The sequence below is a fragment of the Erinaceus europaeus genome, chromosome 4 (assembly GCF_950295315.1).
Source record: "Erinaceus europaeus chromosome 4, mEriEur2.1, whole genome shotgun sequence".
Lineage (NCBI taxonomy): Eukaryota > Metazoa > Chordata > Mammalia > Eulipotyphla > Erinaceidae > Erinaceus > Erinaceus europaeus.
The window spans coordinates 85,631,359-85,648,260 of NC_080165.1; the positions used below are offsets into that span (position 1 = coordinate 85,631,359).

General features: G+C 38.2%; 1 protein-coding gene across 2 annotated transcripts in view; it reads right to left on the reverse strand.

Annotated features, from left to right (window-relative positions):
* PRIM2 (DNA primase subunit 2) overlaps window positions 1-16,902 on the reverse strand; it is a 292,554-nt gene that overhangs the window by 133,632 nt on the left and 142,020 nt on the right. For both annotated transcript variants that reach the window (XM_007536606.3, XR_009549512.1), the window contains one exon: window positions 10,344-10,411. In XM_007536606.3, coding sequence (XP_007536668.2) covers window positions 10,344-10,411 — 68 coding nt within the window. Of the gene's footprint in view, window positions 1-10,343; window positions 10,412-16,902 lie in introns of those variants that run through there.

Sequence of the window (16,902 nt, forward strand, 5' to 3'; positions counted from 1 at the left end):
ACTAAACCTTTTTTACTACACTCACACAGTGACACAATTTTTCAAAATGAGAACTCAAATAAAACAGAAAACTGCTCTACTACAGACACTGGGAAAAGTTTTCTCACTGAGGCTGAATTTCTGATTTCCAATAGGAGGCTATGCTGTCAAAGATTCTTTAGAGAAATAAACACAAACAAGTACTTACTATCTACACACACTGCATTCTAAGAACAATTACAAAACCAGTTTGCAATGCCATCAACTTAAGAAAGATATTCTCAGAGCCAGATGGCTGTGCCCCTTGGTTAAGCACACACACTAAAGGAAGATATTCTCTTTGTATTAAATAATTTTAAGGTAAAGGTCAACATAAAATCTGCTTACAAATTCAGAAAGGCACTACAAACTAGTCCATGTGATGCAACCTACCTACTAAGTATAAGCAATACTTCACTAGCTTGTATTACTTTGTTTTTTATATATATATGTGTGTGTGTGTGTGTGTTATAAATAAATATATATATATATTTTTTTTTTTGCCTTCAGGGTTATTGCCGGTACTCTGTGCCTGCACCATGAATCCACTGATCCTGGAGGCTTTTTTTTTTTTCTTTTGTTGCCCTTGTTGTTTTATCCTTGTTGTGGTTATTATTTTCGTTGTTATTGTTGTTGGATACAACAGAGAGAAATGGAGAGAGATGGGGAGACAGGGGGCAAGAAAGACCCCCCTGCAGGAGGGGAGCAGGGGGCTGGAACCAAGATCCTTATGCCGGTCCTTATGCACTTGTTATATATTTAGCCTGCAGAGCTATTGTTGGGACTCTATGCCTGCATCATGACTCACCATTCCAGCGCCATTTCCCCTCATTTTTCTTATGATAGATGGAGAGAGAGAGAGGAGAGACACCTGTAGCACTGTTAAACTACTCATGAAACTTTGCCACTGTACGTAAGGCCTGGGGACCTGAACCCAGGACTTTGAGCATGATATGATGTGAGCTCTACCAGATGCACTGCCACCCAGTACCTTTTCTTTATCATCAGGGCATCTTTGGAGATTTATGCCTACACAAATCTACCACTCTCAGTGGTCTCCCTCTCTTCTGCCTCCCCCTTTCTTTTAGGCAGAGGGTAAGAGACAGAAAAAGGGGTGGGTAGGGAGGGAAAGGAGAGGAGATAAGGGGAGGAGGGGGAGAGCATAGCACTGTTGCACTGTTAGTGAAGATTGCCCTTTCACTGATGCTACCATATGGTAGCCAGGTCTCAAATCCAGGTTCTCATGTATGGTGAAGAATGCATTCACATTCACTGAGTGAGCTATCTCCCATCAGTTTTCCTTTTCATTGAAGTTGGACTGAAATATGCTAATAAAATTTGAAGACATAATTTTAAACACATTTCAAAATGATTAATTAATGCAAAAAAAAAAACAACCCCTAAATGGCAGGGGGTGGGGGGGGGGGGTCAGGTGGTAACGCAGCAGGTTAAGTGCACATGGTGTGAAGCGCAAGGACTGGTGTAGGGGATCCAGGTTTAAGCTCCCAGCTCCCCACCTGCAGACTCCCCCCTTTCTCTTCCCCTCCTCTCTCCATTTCTCTCTGTCCTATCCAACAACGACATCAATAACAACATTAATAATAACCACAACAATGATAAAGCAGTAAGGACAACCAAAAAGGGGGGGAAATAGCCTCCAGGAGCAGTGGATTCATGGTGCAGGCACCGAGCCCCAGCAATAACCCTGGAGACCAAAATAATAATTATATATTTATGACGGGAATTATTAAAGTGATCCATTATATGCTGTCCCCCATTCATTTTCTTCCTTGAAATGCAGGACTGAAGACATAGGCATATATAATATTATAGGGAAAAGGTGCTGTTTCTAGGTCATACAATTCAAGTTATCACATAGAGAATATGGGCTGCAAGCTTTGCTCACTAACCTGTTTGCTTATACTTTTTGGTTGTGGCACTGTAAAAATACTGATGTTTAATATATACCCTCTATTATCTAATACTTTATAAATATTATCCCATAGCTAGGATCATTGAGGTAGCAAAGATTTTGTTTTTTTGCCACCAGGGTCATAGCTTGGGTTCTGTGTCTACATGACAACTCCACCACTCCCAGCAATCATTTGTTTTACTTTATTTTTCTTATGACAGTAAAACAGAGAAAGACAGGCAGAGAGTCATAGCACTGCTCTATATGAAGCACCTCCCCACTACCTGCCACCCCCACTCACAGCAGATGGGGGCTTGGCTTAAACAGGAGTCTTTACACATGTGCTGTTGGTCATTACGCCAGGTGCCCTGCATTGCTTGATGTTGTGGTCTGTTTACATAATCATTGTTTTGCCTGAGACCCGCCCTGCCTGCAGGGTATTGGTTTAATCCCGCTGGATAGAACCTTCGCAACAGCTGGTATCCAAGCTTTCTACCTTCGTGCTCTTTTCTTTTCTCCACCCCCTCTCCTAGCCATTTCCTTTACCGATTTGCCACTTCTGGTTTCTAAGACATAAAAAGCATTGGCTCTGATCAACAAAGGCATTGCATTGCATTCCCGCTCTGCCACAAGTTCCAGAGTCTCTCCCGCCCATGAAGCTAGCCCGGCATTCTGGCACCTGAACATGGACCTACCCCCTGGCTTCACACACAAAGCAGCAGACGTATGAAGGCGCCCCAGATAAGTATATGGCCTTGGCTCTCTGTAGCCTCGTGTTTTACGAAGGCACTGTGATTCTTTTTTTCCCCTCTTATTATTATTCTGAGACTCCTCCACCATGGGCGACCTTCCTCCTTATGAAGAGGTTTCCCAAACCCTCTCCTCTTTTTTCATGAGACAGTTTCTCTGTCTCTGGAACATTTTGCTCTGGGCCACACCTTGGTTCCTCATGACCATGATCATAGAGCTTGGGAGATGTGCGGATATTTCCCCTGGGACTACCTGGACTCCTCTCCCTTGTCTCCTGCAGAGAAGGGCGACTCTAACTTGCAGAGCCTTCTCCAGAACCTTGGCAGTCCCCAAGAATGGAGACACATGGTTAGTTCTACCCTCCCAATTCAATTCTTTCCTCTATGGGAAGACATTTTTGTGAATAGATGCCTGCAGCAATCCCGCAGGAACAGTCAGAACCAGCCTAGCTGGGATTTTGAGGCTCTTTTTGGAGTAGGACACTCTCTGGGGACTCATAATGCAACATAGCGGGATCTAAAAAATCTGGTTCAAAGAACCAAAAAAAAAAGAAAAGAAAAGAAATGAAAGAAAAAGAAAAAGAAAAGAAAAAGCCTCCCTACCACTTCTCTTTCCCACCCTTGTTATCTCTGAATATCTTAAGCTTGCTATCTGCCCCCTCTGCTTTCAGTTGTGTTTTGTGAGTTGAATGACTAAAAAAATTGTTTTGAGTTGAATGACCAAAATTTTTTGTACAACCCATTTTGCTCAGAGTACTCTGAAACTCAATTGACTTTATATAAAAACACTGGATGCAGCCATAGTTTCTGGAGACATCCAGAAACAGTCCTAAAAAATTGTTTTTCCTCTTTTGATTTTTTTTACGTCTTGGTATAAATGTGAAATGTTTAATCTTGAAAACTGTATGGACAGGCGAGATAGCATAATGGTTATGCAAAGAAATTCTCACGCCAGAGGCTCCAAAGTACCAGGTTCAATCCCCTGTACCACTATAAGCCAGAGCTGAGCAGTGCTCTGGTAAAAATAAATAAATAAATAAATAATTTTTTTAAAATGTCACTAACGTGTTAACTCTCTAAGTAACCTGAGTTTGTTTAAAGTCTAAGGTAAAATCAATATATTTAAAAATATATTTAGTTAAAAATCAATATATTTCAACTAAATCTGGTCTGAAGATCCTGTGCACACCTAGGGTATATCTCCATCTTAAATGGGTGTAACAAAAGGTAGAAAAGACACTATTGGTATGTAACGCTTTCATGTACCTTCTCAATTAAAGAGGTAGAACCAGCCCAGGTGAATGACAGATCAAACAATGGTTATGCTAATGATTCTCATGCCTGAGGCTCCTAACAATGGTTCTTCTGTTTACCTTTCCACATTTTATTAAGCTTAAACTGTTTAAACAACCTTAAAATCATACTAGAAAGGACTTCCAAAATTATAAAGGTGCTTAAAGCAATTATAATCATCGAGTTATCAATTATAGTAAACTTCTAATTTGTTTTAAGTTTTTTCTTCACAAGTAAGTGTTTACAGCTATGTCAAGCCTTCACATGAAGAAGTATCTGCTCATACGGAATCCCCGGAAATCCATTTGAACCTCTGTCCTCTGACATCGCCCACAACTACAGCCTCCTGCCCCCCAAACCCATGATGTGACCGGCACGATCTGAAGAAACTGATTCACAGACTCCAAGGACAGAACTTTCTTACTGCCTTTCTCTTGCCCATCGCTGTCTGTCCTTCTTGCTTCTGCTTCACCTGTCACGTTTTGGCGGTTCCAGCTCACTCTCTATAGAGAAGCAAAATTCCCATGGCTGACCTTCCCCCATCGAGATAGACGTGCAGCGTTTCATCCCCTGGCATTTCTTCCCCTGGTTGTCAGCATTGGACTGACGCTTCTATCGGACTTACTAGTACATCTCTTAGACACTACACAAGTTTATAGCACTTTCCCTTTACGCTGCTGGGGTTCTCAAAGACTGACCCACAGCAGTCCATGGACTTTGCAGCCAGCTGTATTGGGGACTCTACAGCACCAAACAGCCCCTTTGCTTGGCAGGCCAAATCCCCTCACTCCCCCCCCATTGCAGGCCTTGCCCCCAGAGGCAGGAAACGTCCCTTTTCGCCCACCAGGCCTCCCCATGACATCACACTGGCTCTTGCTGCTCTCCTACTTGTCCCTCCCTGTCTTGTGCCAGTTCTTTTAAAAACGCCTGCACAATATTATTTAGGTTTCTGCACAACAGGTTTCTGTTCACCCCTACACTACTATTTCTCTGTCAGAAATGGGAGTCTGTTACAGACATTGACCCATTTATATATGGCCATTTAGAAAGAGGGAGATGTCGGAAAATTGTGAGGATGTGGTTGAGCTTGGCAGGTCTTGAACCTCATTTAGTGATATATCAAGTGATATTTGATTTGGGGAAAGCAGAAGTGATTATTTATACTAATTCTGACATTTTGGGTTATTCTGAGGTGTTAAGTTGAAGCAAGTTTATTTCTTTTTGTCACTATAAGTCCAATGTGCTATCCATTGTGCCACAGAGCCACCTGAACCAAGTTTATTTCTTCCAGTAGAGTTACTGGTATCCATTTTGGGGGGGGGTGGTGGTGGTGGTAAATTCCCATAAGAGAATTCATATAGATCTTTGGGGGGGGGGGGGGTGTCACTTTCCTAATATGAACTTCCTGAGGTTCCATCACCAAACTTCAAAATAGGGTAAATGACTATTTGCCACATCCTCTGAAATGTTCCAAATGTGAATTAAATGTAAGTTTAAAATATAAAAATAAAACAAAATTACTTTGTAAATTTTACCCAGTTTAATTTCCTGGTCCTAGCTCCTTTTACCCCTTATAAAACCTTGCTTCCTCATTATTTCCTCTTAATTCAGTAGTGATCACTTCTCCCTAAACCTGTAAATATGCTTGTCCTTCCTGTCTTGAGGGGGAAAACACACACACACAATCAAAAACCACTTTCTTCAAATAGGACGTTGTTGCTACAGTCCTATCCCCACTGCTCTCAGAATTAAGGACAAATCAGTGCAACCACCACTCCCTGTATTTTCAGTGCCTCTTTTTCATGTCCTCCTTGTCTCTTCACAGCAATTCAGACTTGCATCTGTATCACTACCAGGTTGCAGCTAAAATAGCAGTGACTCCCACATATATATCCAATCATCCAACTAACTTGTACTTGTGTACTTCTAATTTCACTTTCCTGCGGCATTCATATTTAATAGGCTTTATATACTCCTTTTTTGAAAATTTTCCGTTAATGCCTCTGATACCACCACCCCTTGCTATGTTCCTATTTCATTCAAAATTCTTCCCTTGTATTTTAATTGTGTTCTCTTTAATTCATCTCCAATCTCTATCAATGATCACTAGTCATTTCAACACTGATATTATACAAATTCTATTCATAGCCATTTTCACTCTTCTGTTCTCTCTATATATTCTCTACCAGAACAATCTCAACCACTCTCCTAATTTCAACTACAATCTATGTACTCAGTAATGATTAGCAACTATCTCTCTGGTAACAATCTCATTCTCAAACTACAGCTATATATTCAGCTACTTAATAAACATTCCTTCCATATGTTCTACGAGAACCTCAAGTCTAACATGTTGGAAATTACTGAACATATACTCTAAATAATCATATTGATTCCTTAATCCCTTGTCTTTTTTTGTTTCCGTAATGGCAAATCATCCTTCAAAGCAGATTAAAATTCAGTCCAATCACTGTGAGCCACTACTGTGCTAGGGAGCACATAATCAAAAATAAATACATAAGTTGTGACCCCATTACTTAAAGAAACAGTGAAGGAATACAGTCGATAATAGCTATGTACTTTGTGTCTAATTCTATTAGAAAGGATTATAAATTTGGTACCGTGCTACCTCTCAAATGAGACAAAACTATAAAGTCCTTGAAAAGAAAGTTTGTGCCTTTTTTGTATTCCAAGCACAAAATAGGCACTACTTGATGGAATAGATGAGTGCTACTACTGAATGAAAATAAGCTTGCATTTATTTAAAAAAAAAAAAAAAAACTGAAGCAAAATGTCTTTCTGTGCTTGATTTAATTTTTAACCAGAGAATTGTGTCCCACTAAAAAAATCTGAACCTATCACCTCTACATCTTAAGAATAACATATAGGGAAGCAATATCCTAGATTATTAGGTTGGCAAGTATTGCACTAATTCTCTTTGATTCCTGTAAAATGATTTAAAATTTTTTCTCTGTATTGCTACTTCAATTTTACAGGCATTTGTATCATCCCTCAAATTAGTTTTATTGACAAATTTAATTAAAGTGTTACTCATCATTCCTCTTTGGTCATTAGAAGCACTATACAATATTAGGCCATGTAATGATCTCAGTCACAACCTCCTAATGGCCATTCCCTTTAGGTAACATTTAAATTGTACAACTCATGCAAATCAATGACCATTATTTTTCCAAACAAGATTATCATTAGAATTTCTCAGACCAAATTGTATTCTTTCATATTCTGACTTAAGTAAAAGGAAAAGAATTTAGATGACCAGAAGAGACTATTTAATATGCTCAAAAGGAATATTACAAGGTTACTTTAAAGAACAGAAAGTGTCAGACTATACTCATCAGCTGCCACCCTACATAGCAAAGTTGCTGGCATGATGATAAAATGAAAAACCATTTGGCTTAATAATAATAAAAAGCAACATCAGTTGGTGCATATTACATGTAGCATCTAGCCCTTGTTGCTTAGCAACAAGCCATGAGTGAAATCCACAGAGAATTAAAGCCCTAAATGAACGTACAGTTTGTGCAAGTTTCAAGGACTCGATGAGACTTGTCAGTAGTTAATCTAAATTCTTGCTGACAATTACCAGACTGAGGTGGAGAGAAGAGAATCCATCATTCTTGCACAGAATCAAGAATTAACTAGCAGTAAGATCCAGTTCCTAGGGTTTATATCTTCTGAACTATTGGCTTTATAGGAATAAAACTGTGACAGTGTGATTATAAAAGATTTATGCAGAAAAAGCAACAAAGTAAGATATATTCATTCATTGATGCACATAATATCTATCAAGGAGCAGGCACCACCCAGGGCACCAGTAATACAGATATGAAAGTCACTTTATAAGCTTTCAAGCAAATCACACCATTATGGACAAATCAGACAAGTAGACATAAGATCACAGTATCATGAGATATGTAATACAGACTTGGCCATGAGGTATTAATGCAACACAGATAGAAAAAGCACATCACATGCAGACTGGAGGGGGCACAGAGGCTTTAGGAAACTAAAGAAGTTAAATCTTAAAGGACAAGTAAAAGTCACGTTATAGAAGTAGATGAATGAAAGAATAGAAAGGTAGCAAGAGAAATATCTACAAGGGTTCAGAAGTACAAAAGGTATCTTATATTAGGGGAGCTTCAAGATACTGGGTGGGACTTGGAGTTAAGGTTATCAAAGAAATGGGTTATGGGTTCCTAGAAAGACTTGATACAGCAGGTTATGAAGTTTAGGTGTCATTCACAATGACAGGTAAATAAAGACCAGTTTCAAGATGAGGAGTAATACAAATAATTTGGCAATAATGTGAACTATCTTAGAGAGTAAAAGTGATGTAGGACAAGAAAAACAGATAATGGATTTGGTTGGTCAGGAGACAGGAGGGTTAAAGAAGTTAAACTGAACATGACTAACACAATGCTCTAGAAATTTAACAAGTATGGAGAGTATGTATGATACTCCATGACAAATGTATGTACACACATAGTATGAAGAATTATACAGAGGTTAAAAAGTTACTGTGCAGGTTGGAAAAGTTACTGGGAAGAACAGGACCAGGGGAGAAAAAGGGGAATGGGCTGGAAGGGGAAAAGGAAACAAATACTAAAAGATATAAGGTGTTAAAATCTATTCAAGCTTCTGAACAAGAAGTGATGTTCAAAGTTGTGAAAAATTATAAAAGGAAATATCAATGGTGGTTGACTACATAAAACTCTAAATGTAAATAGCTTTAATAAGGCAAGATATTCAAAAACTTTAAAAAAACACAAAAAGTACAATAATATCCCTTTTGTAACAAATACAAAGATATCCTTCATTTCTGAAGAACATAATGTAAGGCCAAAGACAATATGTAGAGTGTAGTATGAGCATGCACAAAGCCCCAGATTTAACAATACCTTGCACCACATATGCTGGCTGGGACAGTACTCTCCTCTCTCTCTCTCTCAATCAATCAATCTCTTTAAATAAAGTACATAATAAGAAATAAAATCAGGAGTGGCTATCAATAAATAGGGTTAAGTACAGATAAGGTAATCCTATCCCCAAATGAAAATTAAAAACATTTTTGTTGTTTTTGCACACTTGAACTTTATACCTACACAATGGTCATGTGATGATTTTAATGGGGGGGAGGCAGATGGTGGCACACCAGGCACATGTTACAATACTTAAGGACCCAGGTTCAAGCCCCACCTGCAGGAGGAAAGCTTTGTCAGTGGCGAATCAGGGCTGTAGGTGTCTCTCCATCTCTCTCCCTATCAACCCCTCCCCTCTCAATTTCTGGCTGTTTCTACCCAATAAATAAAGACACTGAGAGAGAGAGAGAGAGAGAGAGAGAGAGAGAGAGAGAAGTACCTATTGTGCATGGTACTCCCACATAGTGCTGGGATTTTAAACCTAGGTCCTTGCAGTTGGCAAAATGTATGCTTTACCAGTTGAACTATCTACTACCACCCCAACACATATTTTTAAATCATTCTTAATAATAATGAGATGCACAAAATCACTACAGTAACTCAATGGCTAGTCTATTAAGTCAGTAATTGTCTAGGCTGTCTTGTTCAAATTACAGTAACCTGAAAAATGTTAACGTGAAAGATAAAGTTTTGACAAAAGAATACAAATAATTCATTAAGATAATTCACATTCTTTGGCAAAATTTCACTTCTGAAACCCTACACTAAAGAGATGATAAAATAAATATAGCATTTGTTATACTAACAAAAACTATTGTAAATGGGCTAAATGACCCCAAAAAGAAATGAGTACACTTTGATATAGCTATATAAATATATATATATATATGAAATAATCACTTAACACGAAAGAATTTTAATAACAGAAAATGACCTTATAAATGGTTAAGAGAAAAAAATAAAAATAGAAAAGTATAGTTCAACATGGTATTGCAAAACAGCATAGAGAAAAATACCACTTTTGAATAGTGATAATACATTGTTTTTCTTTCCTGTAGGTTGTTTTTTTTTAATAATGAAGGTACGTTATTTTTATTGAAAAAAACAAATATCATATATTTTATTTATCCCCAGTAAAACATGTAAAGGTTCCAAAAGTTTGCCTAGACTTAGTAATTCCAGTTCTTTGAAACACATCTCATTATTCTAACTTTAAATTATCAACTAGGTCTACATAATTTCTAATGATTTACAAGAGCTTTCTTTTATAGTATCCTAGAGCCAAAGGTAATTAGTATATTATACTAAGAATTTTACCTTAAATCACAGAATTAAAGGAAATAAAAAACTTAAGTTTTTAGAAGTTGAAGGGATTTTAACCACTTTAATATGCTTGTATTTATTGGCATAAACAATGTGTCTTCAAATTACCTGAGGTGTTTAAGCAGAGGCTGAAGTCTCTCATCAGACTGCACAGCAGGTAAGGACCTGGCTGTTAACTAAAACAAAGAAAAGCATTAGTGAGGAGGAAAGTAACAAATAATAAGCAATTTGAATACTAAGTGCAAAACAGGACAAGAGGGGAACAAAGGAACAAGGACTCTTAATGAGGACAAATATGTTTCTTTTTCATTTGTTTAAAATATTTATTGGATAGGGACAGAATTGAAAGGAAAGAGCAAGATAGTGAGGGAGACAGGCAGACACCTGCAGCACTGCTTCACCACTTGTGGAGCTTTCCCACTGCAGGTGGGGACCAGGGACTGGAACCTGGGTCCTTTTGCATTGTAACATGTACACTCAACCAGGTGTGCCACCACCCTGTCCCTTCTTTTTTTTTTTTTTAAAATTAAAGACTTGTATAGAAATATGACACATGTAAGTAAACTATTACAGCCCTAAAGTTTATAGATTTTTACCTTTGGGCCACATGGCTAAAACACTGGATACAGAATAAATATGACTACTATAAAGCTTCTGCCAATTTTATAGAATAAAGCAAATCAGTTAGAAATTTGCCATAGCTTCAATTTCTCAACACAATTTGGTTCTCTCCCTGTCCTTTATATACTCCACTACATATTTTCAAATTTGAAAGATTAACAGGAGTAATTCCTATGCCAGGAAAACAATGCTCGGGTGAAATTACTTAAAGATTTTGAGTCCTCAAAGGTTTTGCTTTCATCTTAAACAACCAGCATTAAAAGAAAAATACACTCCTTTGTCCTAAAGAGATATGTCAATAAAAGCATTGCATGAGTCTTTATAAAGTGGCAAAGATATCTATTGACCTTTTACTATTAGAACATCAACTTCATTTTAGGGACTTCAGTACCATCATTTCTCTGTAAATTTCTGAATCCAACTAGCTACTATAGTGAAAAAAAAAATATATATATATATATAGTGATACTATAGTAGTATCACTGGACTGAGGGGTACTATAATCCTAACACTTGCAACATAACAGATGTTTAATAAACATGTACTGAGTGTGACAAATCCAAACATTTACAACTGTGATTCTATTAATAAATAAAAACATATCTATCTCTACTTTTTTAGTTAAAGCTCTTCAAATTCCTCTTTTGAACAAAACCGTGTCTGAATCAAAACAAAATCACAATTGTCAGCTACTACCGAAGCAAGCTTTTCAGCAATAGATTTTAAAAATGAAATCAGTGTTTGTCTAGCTCAAATTGATTTTCTTTTCCACATTTTAGATTTTTATTTTTAAAACAATGCCCATGGCACATAATTCATCAAGAATGAAATAAAAAGATTTATCATAATTTACATTTGTAAAGCCTAAATGGGTTACTTCAAACAAACCATAATAAAAGTCTGCATAACATATATTGAGAATTTAGTTCTTGTTATTATTGAGAGGTAAGAGGTGAGCTGTTAAGAAGCCTTCTTTGGTGCTGGAGGTGATAAGCGTGGTATAGCACACACATTAGCATGTGCAAGACTGAACTCTAGACAAGTATGCTAAGTGAAATAAGTAAGGAAATAAATGACAACTACTGCAAATCTTCACTTGCTTTTGTGAAGTGCAAGTCAACTACTTAAATAAACTTTTGAAAAATGGCTGACAGCCAAACTGACTCTTGAAGTCTATGAGTACTGTGATAGCTATAAAAGAGAATAAGAAAGAGGTTCTGGGGTAGACAACATAATGGTTATGCAAGGAGACTCTCTCAGGTTCAATCCCCAAGAGAGAGGGGGAGGGGGAGAGGGGGGAGGGGGAGGGGGAGGAGGGGGAGGAAGGAGGGGGAGGAGGGGAGGGGGAGGAGGGGGGAGGGGGAGGAGGGGGAGGAGGGGGGAGGGGGAGGAGGGGAGGAGAGGGAAGGAAGAGGGAGGAGGGGGAGGAGGGGGAAGGGGAGGAGGGGGAGGGGAGAGGGAGGAGGGGGAGAGGGAGGGGGAGGGGGGAGGGAGAGGGGGGAGGGAGAGGGGGGAGGAAAAGGAGGAGGATAGAGTGGGTATAGAATGGTCTCTAGTTTGTAATGGCACTGGAACTTTGGTGGTGGATGTGGTGAGTCATATAAACCTATGTTTAGGATTAAACATTATCAGTAAATAAACAGCAGATAAGAGTCAGGGACTGGGGGTCGGGCTGTGGCGCAGTGGGTTAAGCGCAGGTGGCACAAAGCGCAGGGACCAACCAGCATAAGGATCCTGGTTAGAGCCCCCGGCTCCCCACCTGCAGGGGAGTCGGTGAAGCAGGTCTGCAGGTGTCTGTCTTTCTCTCCCCCTCTGTCTTCCCCTCCTCTCTCCATTTCTCTCTCTCCTATCCAACAACGAACAACATCAACAATGGTAATAATAACCACAGCGAGGCTGCAACAACAAGGGCAACTGGCCTCCAGGAGCAGTGGATTCATGGTGCAGGCACTGAGCCAGCAATAACCCTGGAGGGAAAAAAAAAAAAAGAGTCAAGGACTGGCTAAAAATCCCCAAGAATTATGCACAAAGCAGGATTATCCAACTAACATTGACTAGTACTGTATTGAGGGTTCGAGGTTTACTGTGTTGAGGTTCCAAGCCACAAAGTAAAGAATACATAACTGCCTCAGATGTGCTTAGAGATTAGAGATTTTCTAGGTATATGTTATCCCTAGTGGAAGAGAAACATGAATTTTAACAAGAGATATGGACAGTTACCTAATACTGATTTCATTTTTAAAAATATTTTATATATTTATTTTGGATACAGACAGTGAAAAGCTGAGAAGGGGAAATAAGAGAAGGAGAGGGATAACAGCAGCACTGCTTTACCACTTGTGAAGCTTCCCCCCTGCAGGAGGAGATTGGGGGGGTTAAACCCTGGTCCTTGCACATTATAATGTGTGCACTCAGTCAGGTGAGCCACCATCTGACCCCTAACACTAATTTTACTTTATTAGAGAGAGGGAATAAACTAGTGATTCCTTTAATTTAACTCTTCTGCACCTACTTCACTTTGTGATTTAAAAAAAAAAAAATTCCTGAGAACACACTATATCTATATCTGTGAAGCTAACTGTTGCTCTTAAAACCCTAAAGGATATTGTGCTGTCAGCCAGTTGTCACTCTGAAGTAGTAATTTGAAAGGGAGTCTGTAGGGAGAAAAAAGGATTTTCTTTTTCTTCAAATGATTGGTATGAGAGAACATGGTTATACAAAAAAAAAAATATATATATATATATATATATGGGTAAATAAGGTAGCTGGTTGTTAAAGGTTCAGTAGGTATTTGGAAAAACAAAGGTGATTCAGTCAGTTGAAAATGAAAAACAATAAGGTAGCTTCATTTTTAAATAATAAATCCCTTCACTCTGAACTGTTCACCCAACACTGGCTAAATTAAAACACATAAAAATGACAGGAAAACAATGCTCAGTTGGAAAATATTGTTCAATTTTGTTCTTTGGTGTTTGTACCCTCTACTACTCTCTTCAACTTCCTTATAAAATCCAAGAAGAATGACAATATGCACTAATATCAAAGTTGGACCTTAAAAGAAATCCAGGATAGATAATCAGCACAAGTCAGGCTCTGCTTATAATCTTGTTCTACTCAAAAAAGCAAGTAGTGCTTTCTTCCTGTAAAATTAAAGCAATGATATTTATGCACATTTACAAATAACAGAAGAGATTCTGTTCTGATCTTTTTAATTTGTAAGAACTATCTTTAGAGCACTTTTGAGTTCCCAGTAAATATAAAGAGTACAAAGATTTACCATATGCCTTCTGCCCTATACATGAATAATCTCCTCCATTACTAGCATCCTCCCTGAGAAAAGTGCATTTAAAATACTTGGTGAAATTACATTAACACATCTTTACTACATATCTTATAAGATTCACTCTTCACAGACTACACTATGTGGGTTTTCACATAAGTATAATTTCATGTATCCACCACTGTAGTATCATACAGAGAGAGTAGTTTTATTGCCCTAACAACTCTGTACACTATTTATTTTTCCTTTTTATTTCCCTAGCCTTTGCAACCATTTGCTTTACTGTACTCATGTCCATGTTGCCATATAATTAGCCTCATATAGACCAACTTCTCTCACTAGTATGAACTTAGGGTTTTTCCATGTCTTTCTGAGGGTTGACAGCTCATTTCTATTTATTAGTAAAGAATATTCCGGGGCTGAGTGGTGGCGCACCTGGTTGAGCACACATATTACAGTGCGTAAGGACACAGATTTGAGCCCCAGTCCCCACCTGCGGGGGAAAGCTTTGTGAGTGAAGCAGGGCTTCAGGTGTGTCTCTTTCACTCTCCCTCTCCGCTCTCGCTCTCGATTTCTGACAGTCTCTATCCAATAAATAAATAAATATAATGTAAATTTTTTTGAATAAAAGAACATCCCATTATCTGGATGGACCAAAGTTTATCTGGCTATTCACTACCTAATAGACACCTTGGTTGTTTACAATTTTTGGCACTTAGGACAGGGGTAGATAGCATAATGGTTATGCAAAGAGACTCTCATGCCTGAGGCTCCAAAGTCCCAGATTCAATCTCCCTCACCAACAAGAGCCAAAGCTGAGCAGCACTCTAGTATTTAAAAAAAAAAAAAAAAAGGCAATTACAAATAAACATTATTTATAATAAACATTTGGTTACAAACTTTTTGTGGGGATCTGTGTTTTAAACGAAATTTGAAATTTGGGGTTTTTTTTTCCGCACTGTTTCTACATTATCCTCATTTCATAAAAATGTTTTGTTTTGGTGGTAGTGGTGGAGGGCTAGGGGGTTCATTACCAGGGCCTCACTACTCTAGGATGACTTTTCTTAGAGAAGGAGCATCTGTGAGTGAAAAAGACAACAGCACTAGCACTTCCTCCAATGCAATGACAGTTGGGCTCATAACTGGGGCATATACATGAGGAGTCAGTGCAATATCCAAGTTAGCTATTATATTTTGCCAGTCCTATGTACAAAGTTTGGCATGGTTCCTACTACACCTTAAAATTCCCTAAAATTGTCAACTCAAAACTTTCAATATGAGCTTTCTTCTATAGAAGATGCATAGGTCAAGAAAATAATGTCTGGGGGTTGGGCAGTAGTGCGGTGGGTTAAGAGCACATGACATGAAGCACAAGGACCTGCATAAGGATCCCGGTTTGAGCCCTGGCTCCCCACCTGCAGGGGAGTCACTTTACAGGTGGTGAAGCTGGTCTGCAGGTGTCTTTCTCTTCCCCTTCCTCTCTCCATTTCTCTCTGTCCTATCCAACAACAACAACTACAACAACAATAAAACAGCAGGGCAACAAAGGGGAAAATAAATTAAAATAATTAATATTAATATATTAGCTGGTTAACTAATTGACTGATTAATTAAAAGAAAGAAAATAATTTCTGTAGTGCAAAGCACAGGGACCCTGGCTCTCCACCTTCACGGGAGTCACTTCACAATCGATGAAGTAGATCTGCAGGTATGTATCTTTCTCTCCCTCTCTCTATCTCCTCTCTCAATTTCTCTCTGTCCTAACCAACAATAAGCAACAACAAAATGGAATAAATGGCCACAGGAGAAGTGGATTAGTAGTGCAGGCACCAAGGCCCAGCAATAACCCTGGAGGCAAAAAAAAAAAAAAAAAAAAAAGAAAGTAAGAAAGAAAAGAATTTCTGTAAACAAAAAGGAAGCAATTTACTTAAACAGAAACTTCACAGTAACAAAAATATATGTATGTATCGATCTACAGAGAACAGGTTGCTCAACAGAACTACAACTTTTATTACTAGGACCATGGCAGATGTCATGTAAAATTAACTTTTACAAGCAGCTGCTCTTTTAACTTCATTGATTTTAACAACAGAAAATCCTGTGTCTTTTTGAACTACATTTTCTTATAATAGCAACAGATCTCAATTACAAATTCTAGACTGTGAGATTCCACATTGTATTTTGACTTGCTCCAGCAATTAACTTTGTTCGTTAATTTCATGTTCTCCTTTGGATGGCTAAGATGCTGCTCATCAGTAATTATAATCATAACAGTCTAGTGCTCAGATACCCACAGCACTTTCTGGGCTTCATGGAGCTCTTACACATATTATCTCACTTGATCTTCCCAAAAGAAGTAGTTTTATCAGCACAAGGTTTAGGTACATGGAAATTTCCCTATCAGCTGACCACAAACATGACTTTCAATATATAAGCTCAAAAAAACCAACCAACAAAAAACCTTGTCCGATAAAATACATAGATTGCATTCAAACTCTAAACATGCCCAAGTAGTTTAATTTCCATTAAGACTATTAAACAGTGAAGAGTTAACCAGATATTTCCAGTTCAGGGATCTGGATATGAAGAACGAAGAGAGTAAACCTGGGAATAGTCCAAGCAGACATCCTAATGCTGATTTTTTTTATCATGAAACCTGTGGTGTGAAGAGAAACTCATGGTTCAAAGGCTAACCTAAGCACCTTACTGAATTGCTACATCATTTAGAAATGTAAAACAATTGCTTGAGCAAGAAAAAAGGTATTA